This window comes from Lactuca serriola, chromosome 6 (assembly GCF_051521515.1).
Source record: "Lactuca serriola cultivar US96UC23 chromosome 6, Lser_US96UC23_V15, whole genome shotgun sequence".
Classification (NCBI taxonomy): Eukaryota; Viridiplantae; Streptophyta; class Magnoliopsida; order Asterales; family Asteraceae; genus Lactuca; species Lactuca serriola.
Genome location: NC_136413.1, coordinates 29,242,289 through 29,251,067, shown reverse-complemented (window position 1 = coordinate 29,251,067; position 8,779 = coordinate 29,242,289). Strand labels below are relative to the sequence as shown.

The following is an 8,779-nucleotide window of genomic DNA, read 5'->3' as shown; positions in this document are numbered from 1 at the left end:
ATATATACCATATATACATACCTTAATCACATTGATGAGGCCCTATTGAAAAGTAGATCATTCCAAGCAAATAAATTGCCTCAAGATGATCTTCATTTGTTGCTTTTCTGAACAAAGTCAATCCTAAATCAAAATTGCTATAATAAAAGCAGTCATTCTATTTACAGAATGACAATATCAATATATAACTTCTATGACACAAAATATTAATAAATGGTATATTTAGATTACATATAATTACTGAAATTACACATACAATTCCTTGTCTATACATGGCTTCAATGTTATTATGCAATGCACATGTGCGTATAAATGAATCAGCTTTCAGAGTTTTTGGACCCATTCCTTCAAACATGTAAATGCATGATGTTCTGTACGCTTGAGGATCACCCCCTACTTCATACAACTTCTTTGAACTTCAAAAATTTAAATACACAACAAATAACAAACAAATAAAGTTTTATTTCATCAAATATACATTCATTAGTTGATGCTTATTGATAATTACCAAAGTCTTGTAGAGACGATGTATTTTGCAGATTCTGACCCTAATACTACAAATATCCGACTCAAAAGCTCCAGTGGGGGATCATCTAACGAAAGGCGACTTCTAGTATTAGACATTCTACTTACAAAATACACATTGGAGTAGTTGATTTCAATTTCTTTTTTAAAAAATTAAGCGTAAATATGAAAGAGAGTGTAACAGGGTATGGAAAAAAACTTACTTTATGCTGATTTGGTCGAGAGGAGTACATGAGTCTCTATTATCGGAGAAAATTGTTTTTGAGAACGATTATTCTAAGACGATTTGGGGGTTTTAGTGTTTGTATACAGATTTATCGTCAGGAAAAGTTGAGATGTTATGAATGGTTGAAGAACTGGAATGCCAACATGACGTCAGATGACACCTTAACAATTTAGAGTGCAAAAAGACCAAATTGCCCCTGAAATCATTCCAAATATGTGAATAGTAAGGGTATTTGTGTCAAAACACATATTCAAATATTATAGGCTTTTATAGCTAGGTAATATTGGACTTTTGATTGTTAAAATGAAAAAGACAAAAATAATATATATATATATATATATATATATATATATATATATATATATATATATATATATAATCCATAATGTAATACATTTATATTAACATTTCACCGAATTACTAGTATATATTCATGTACTAATACACATATTAAAAGTGCAAAAAGATTTTAATAGTAAACTTATTTACATTAGATTTTAGACACAATACTTTTCTTTTGTTGCCACTTTTAGTCCCTATCTTTATAGTAACTCTTTTTTACTTTTATTTCAGCCACAATACGTTTTCTTTGTTGCCACTTTTAGTCCATATGTTTATTCCTTTACAATTTTACCCTATGAAAAGCATAGGTACTCCACTAGTTGATATTAAACCAAATTACCAAGTCCAAAATAAAACACATGTTTGTTTATGCCTTTACAAATGTATTTTATATGTATTTAATACTAGGAAAGAACAAACATTTGCCACATACAACTATAATCACAATACAATATAAACACTAATATTAAAAGTCCAAAATACATTATTCAAATTTCAAACATTATTTAAACATCATTCCAAACTTTAACTCTTTTAGTCCCTTATATTAAACCAAAAGAATCTACACATCATTAATTCTCATTATATGAAAGTACATATAACCAAAATACTCTTAAATTATACCAAACTCCCTAGAAAACCTAACGAAACAAGCATCACATAAACAAATGTCACACATAAACACCCATTTGTATCCATTCACAAAAGCGTCTAACACACTACCTATAGACTTATGCAATGCACAAGATCTATGGAAGCCATGGAAGTGTACATGTTTCCTCCCCTCCCTATTTAAGTGGAGATGAACCTTATAACAAGTTTCTCTAAGATTCCACTTACCTTTTGCTCTGCGGTAAGCATTGTTCAACATGCCCAAAGCTTCGTGCTTCCTATGTCTCCCTTCAGCCATCAACATCATTCCCAGGAAAAATGTTGAATCCAAATGTCCCAATGCAGATGCTTCTTAAAGCATCATTTTCCCTTCATGTTCAGCTTCTAAGAAAAATAAATCCATCTGAAAAAAAAAACATTAAACATATAATTTCTAGTTAAAGTTATGCAAAACAAGTAACAAATTAATTACTAATATGCATATATACAACAACGTACCAATCCATTCCTGAATAGGATATTTGGGTTTCTCATCTCTATGCATTTATTGACAACTGTATGTTTCTGGTCAGAGCAAACACGAAATCTTAATCCATCTAACTTCATATGTTTATATACTTGATATGGGCATATTGAATTATAAAATTCATGAAGTATCTTAATACTTTATGTTGTTTTTGTCTCATTTAACGAACAAAAGGTGCTTAATTAGTTTAGAATTTCATTTTTTAGCAACAATGACGTGATCGGATGGAAAAGGAAGCGAAACTAGTGATTGCTAGACAGCTTAACCGCTCGTCAGTGTTTTGGCCATATCTCATGAACCGTAACTCCAATTGACGAGATTCAAAATGTTCTAAAAACTATACACAATTTCGGACGACTTTGATGTTTTGAGAAAATGCTGGTTCCAACCGTACTCGACGAGTTGGGCCTCAACTCGATGAGTCATGTTGAACTTTCGTGATTCTGGAGTCGCTGACTTGCCGTACACGGGTTTTAAGTGACGGACTCGCCGAGTAGGTCATTGGACTCGACGAGTCACCTCTGTTTTTTGAAAATATTTCTGCCCGATACCCTAGCATATAGATGAACTCTTGGAGGCTAATTGTCGACTAAAGGTGCTGCTAGAGCGTGGGAATTGAAGGAATCAATCCTATATTCAATTTTAAGGATAATCAAGGCAAAATAAAGTTTACTCTTTACCTAATCTCTTGTTTGAACTGTTTTTTTACCAATTGATTTCATTTTTGAGCTTGTTTCTGCTGTAATTAAAAGCTAAAAACTCCTAACTTCTGTCTAGGGTAGATGAGTTTGTGAACATGGATTGATTTTGTGGGTAGGATTAATTTTAATTGGTCATATTGTTTTGTTAAGCTTGTTAAAGAACCTCATATGTTAATAACAACTATTCTCTGTTAATAAATCAGTAATTAAGTTGTATGAACATCTCTTAGTTATGAATTTCATATGATTTATGTGACCACATAGTTATATGTCTAGGAATAACGAATGTGAAACTAGAATTAACTACAAGATAGGTAAATTAATGTGTGAGCTTGTGTGATACACCATCAACAAGAGGTTAATTGAACCACCAATTTGATTAGCTAATTACAAATCTTACTTTACCCGAATCAATAAACTAGGAAATTCATTAATTTAGACAACTGGCAATTGCTTGAATTAATATGTTTTCTAAGGATTAGCAATAGCGAATGTGAACCTAATCACTTTAATCGGTAACCAATGAAGAATTAATCCGATGCATTTACCATAAAATCATCCATGGCAACAAATGATTCGAACCTAAACAAAAGTCCTCTTAACTATTGAATTTAGTGGTATTTACTTGCTTTAGCTGTTAGTTAGTTAAATTGCGTGTTAGTTAGTCTATTTAAGTTTCTAGTCTTGTAAAACTAGAGAAAACCCCCTTTCCATTACTTGTTTTATTTAGATAATATTAGCATTTATTTTAATTGTTTACCATTCCCTGTGTTCGATACCCTACTTACCTGAACTAAGCTGCTAATCGATAGGTACACTGCCTTTCGTGTGTTTGTTTCTGTGTCTAAGTTAGTAGGATTAAAACTAGTGCATTCCACACACATCAATACTTCATTCGTATTTCCTGCCTCATTGAAGAATTTGCAACTGCAAACGAAACACAATATTCACTCGATAATGTAAATACAACTCAAATACACTTGTGAAATAGAATGATCAAAGGCAAAACTTACACACTCTTCATCCTGAAAGCCTCGACTGCTGAAATTTTTGCCAAGTTGACTATTATTTTCTCCATCACTACAAATGGCATGTCTGATAGCGATTTCGTTTGATTTCTTGATTGAATCTTAGATGAAGTACTGGTTTCCATAATAATAAACATTCACTAAGATAACGATTCTGCGAAATTGATTTTAGGGTTTTTTGTCTGTCGGATTTTTTAAGTTGGGGATGTTTCAAAGTGACTGAATTTCAGAGTGAAGAACTGAAACAACGTGTTTCGTCGGAAAACATTATGGCACCTAGAAGATTTTCCATTACAAAATGACCAAATTATCCTAATACATACAATGAATCGTATTTAATTAGTAAGGGTAGTTTTGTAAAAACTCATATTTAAAAGAAAAATCAATTTCTATTTTAATTAATCAAGGTTGTAAAAATCGTTCATCGGTAGCTCAGCGGTCGACTGGCGATAAGTGATTAATCAGACTCAGCAGGGATTAATCAGGGACCCTAAATTATTAATAAAATTATTTAAAAATTAATATTTCCTACAAAATTAAGTATTTGAAAATTTTAAATTTTAATACACAACCGGCACAAATGATATATGTTGACCAATGGCCCATATGTCCTCCATATGTCAACAATGGACACCAGAATCAACTACCATGTTGAACAATGGCCCATATGTCCTCCATACGTCAACCATGGACACCATAATAAACTACCATGTTGACTAATGGCCCATATGTCATCCATATGTCAACCATGGACACCAAAATTAACTACCATGTTGACCAATGGCCCATATGTCAACCATGCACACCATAAGAAACAACCATGTTGACTAATGGCCCATATGTCATCCATATGTCAACCATGGACACCATAAGCAACTACCATGTTGACCAATGGCCATATCTCATCCATATGTCAACCATGGACACCATAAGAAATAACCATGTTGACCAATGGTCTATATGTCATCCATATGTCAACCATAGACACCATAATCAACTACCATGTTGACCAATGGCCCATATGTCAACCATGGACACCTTAAGCAACTACCATGTTGACCAATGGCCCATATTTCAACCATAGACACCTTAAGCAACTACCATGTTGACCAATGGCCCATATGTCATCCATATGTTAACCATGGACACCATAATCAACTACCATGTTGACCACTAGCCCATATGTCAACCATGGACACCATAAGCAACAACCATGTTGACCAATGGCCCATATGTCATCCATATGTCAACCATGGACACCTTAAGCAACAACCATGTTGACCAATGGCCTATATGTCAACAATGGACACCATAAGCAACAACCATGTTGACTAAAGGCCCATATGACATCCATATGTCAACCATGGACACCATAATCAACTACCATATTAACCAATGGCCCATATGTCAACCATGGACACCATAAGCAACAACCATGTTGACCAATGGCCCATATGTCATCCATGTGTCAACCATGGACACCATAGGCAACTACCATGTTGACCAATGGCCCATATGTCAACCATGGACACCATAAGCAACAACCATGTCGACCAATGGCCCATATGTCCTCCATACGTCAACCATGGACACCAGAATCAACTACAATGTTCAGTAATGGCCCATATGTCAACCATAGACACCTTAAGAAACTACCATGTTGACCAATGGGCCATATGTCAAACATGCACACCATAAGCAACTACCATGTTGACCAAAGGCCAATACTATGTGGACCAATCAACCTTATGTCATCCATGGACACAATAAGCCACTACCATGTATATTGACATGACTCGTACGTCTTTTGTACATAAATTTCGGTTTAAACAGAAAAGTATAAAGATGTATAGTTTATTAATGCTTAGTCCTTTTATATAATTTTATGTTAAAATTATACTATGAACACATCGTTACTCTATGTTCTTTCTTTACGTTGTTTATATGTATACACCCTATCTATCAATCTGTAGCTACTTTAAATAAATTTGAATTACTAAATATTTAGCGGTAATTAGCACAGTTCAAATTTTTTATTAGCGAAGGTTCAAAGTATTTCACAATTTGTTTCCCTCCAACCTACACACGTTTATGCTGCATATTAGGGTAATTAATTACCGATTAGAAATAGGGTTTACATTTTCTGTAATCATCATCTCCGGTGGCTTATTGATCGAAATATTTGTTCGTTATACGTTTGTGCACTGACTTTGGCGATATAGGTTGTAACTCATCTAAAATTTATATTTATTTAATTTAGTGTTGTCGTGATGATCGATCGTTTTTTCATGTAAATTGGTTTTGATTGTATTCAATAGTTTGCATGCAAAGTAATGCCTTCATATATAATTTATTTTTGTTTTTTGTTTCAGAAAGATGTCGACCTCGAAAGCAAAAGGAGCATCTGGTGTGAAGCCAACTAAATTCATTGCACCACAAGTTATAAAACGCAACAGGATTTCTGCTGCAAAATTCGTAAACAGACAGTTACAAGATGAAGAAATCGACTTCCAAAAACAAACAACAATATCCAAGGCACCTATAACATCTACCAACAAAACCCCTAAACCTATATCATTAAAATCACCCATGACTACCACTTCCTCGGCATCACTTACAACTTCCACACCCTCATTAGAAAAATCATTTAAAAGTTCAGAAACTGGAACAATACAATTGTCAACACGAACATCGATAACCAAAACTTCAACACCTACACCATCTAAACCATCCTCAACACCAACACCCACTACCACATCATCAACACCTATATCTACTACCACAACCTCAAAACCTGCATCTACACTACTATCCGCCACAACTACAATAACTACCACACCCTCCTTAAGTAAAGGAACTACCACATCTTTAGCATATACATCTATCCCAACACCTAGCCTAGAATATACCCCATCAACAACACCGATCCCAGAATCTACCCCATCAACAACACCTATCCCATAATCTACCCCATCAACAACACCTATCCTAGAATCTACCCCATCACCAACACAACCAACCATGAATGGATCTGTAGTGGAAAGTGTAGAAGGTGAAAACAATTCCTCTAAAGATTGTGGATCAAATGAACGTTTAAATGTTCATGTTTAGAAAAATACGTGAGTTACCAATTCAAATCTTACTTACAACTTTTTTTATGTATTAAATTTTGGTTTACACCTACGTAGATCAATTCTAAACTCAACACATCACATGATTACTTGCAGGCTAATGCCACCAGGACCTTGTGCACACTTTATTAGTCAGTCCTTTAAACAAAGAGTAGATCCAGAAGTGTACGCTTGGGCACAAGTAAGCAAAGAAATGCACGAGTTATATTGGGAGGAGTTTCAAATAACTATAAGTCATAAATTGGTTGTTTGGTAAACATTTACACTCCAACTTATGTTTATATTGTTAATGTGTAGAAAAAATGTTGTTGGGATGAGACAATAGACTCGTTGGTGAAGCAAGCTTGGGCAAGGAAAGCGGAACAAAGTTATGGTCAATATATCTTCAACATGAGGAGCCCAAAAAGAAACAAACATGGCTTTAAACCAGCTCATATTCCACAGGAAGTATGTAACTCCTGGCACTTAAAATGGAATACAGAAGAATACAAGCTAAAATCTGAGCAGAACAAGAAAAATAGGCGTAACGGTGTGGCTGATGGAGTAGCAAAACCCACACATAACGTTGGATTTGCATGTCATTTGAAGATAGCTTCTGGTTTGGTAATTTTTTAAATGGTACATTGTGTCAATGTTTGCATATGTTTATCTACATATTTGACTTTTTATATGGTATTTATGAAGAAGAGGAAATTAGGACATGAGCCACCCCATAGTGAATTGTTCATGTATACACACACTAAGAGTCATGATGGAGTCACTTTCACAAATGAAAAAGATAGAAAAATTCATGTAATATTCATTTCAGTTTAAATTAAATTTTATTTTGTAGCTACTCCATAATATCATTCCTAAATTTGATATCTTTAAACTTATAATATTTTTATTTTGTAGGCTGCCTATATAGAAAAACGGGAAGAGTTGGAAGTTGAAGGTGTTGAATTTGAGGAAGACAAACTATTTTATGTTGTTCTTGGTGGTCATGATAAAAAAAAAGACTTTATGGATTATGCTCTTTTGCAAAGGTAGTTCCCGATAGGAATGGTAAAACAGATGTATCTTAGATTCCGTAAAAAAATGATGAATTAGAAGAAATGAGGGAGTTTGTTGCTAAACAAAAACAGCAAAACGAAGAGCTTAAAGAAATGATGAACGACCAACAAGATGAGCACAAAGCAAGGGTCGGTCATATTGAAAAACAACTTCAAACGGCATTGGATCTTATTAATGTCTTTACAAAACAACAACAGTGGTAGGTTGATATATGTTTATTGCAGATTATGTATTTTGGAGTAGCAACTTTCTATTTTCCATGTAATAAATAATTAATTTGTTATTTTATGATATAATGGTTATGATTTTTTTGTTCTTTTTTTTCGTTTTTCATATATTACTACAAAATTGTTTGGATATAATTTATAAATCAATTATCAATCGGTCCATATTGAATCTAGTATATAATATATACACTACTAAAACTGCTAGGGATTCATGACCACGGAATTTGCTACAAGATCATCAAATGGATTTAGTTAGGGATTCATCACCACGAATTTAGCTAGGGATTCATAAACACGGATTTAGCTAGGGATTCATCACCACGGATTTAGCTAGAGATTCATCACCACCGATTTTGCTAGGGCTTCATAACCACAGATTTTGCTAGGGCTTCATCACCACGGATTTTC

The 8,779-nt window shown here is 33.8% G+C and overlaps 1 protein-coding gene across 1 annotated transcript; it reads left to right on the top strand.

Moving 5' to 3' along the window:
* The first annotated feature begins 6,981 nt into the window (after nucleotides 1–6,981).
* LOC145059610 (uncharacterized) lies at nucleotides 6,982–8,120 on the top strand. The gene is made up of 4 exons (XM_079007433.1): nucleotides 6,982–7,059; nucleotides 7,389–7,694; nucleotides 7,776–7,883; nucleotides 7,986–8,120. Exons 1-4 carry the CDS (start codon nucleotides 6,982–6,984, stop codon nucleotides 8,118–8,120), a joined length of 627 nt encoding a protein of 208 aa, XP_078863559.1.
* The last annotated feature ends 659 nt before the right edge of the window (nucleotides 8,121–8,779 follow it).

Bases quoted from the DNA above. Each gene is read 5' to 3' on its own strand.
- LOC145059610 (XM_079007433.1), top strand. From the start codon at position 6,982: ATGAATGGATCTGTAGTGGAAAGTGTAGAAGGTGAAAACAATTCCTCT. The intron at 7,060-7,388 runs GTTCATGTTTAG...GTTAATGTGTAG, and splicing joins GATCAAATGAACGTTTAAAT to AAAAAATGTTGTTGGGATGA. The intron at 7,695-7,775 runs GTAATTTTTTAA...GTATTTATGAAG, and splicing joins TGAAGATAGCTTCTGGTTTG to AAGAGGAAATTAGGACATGA.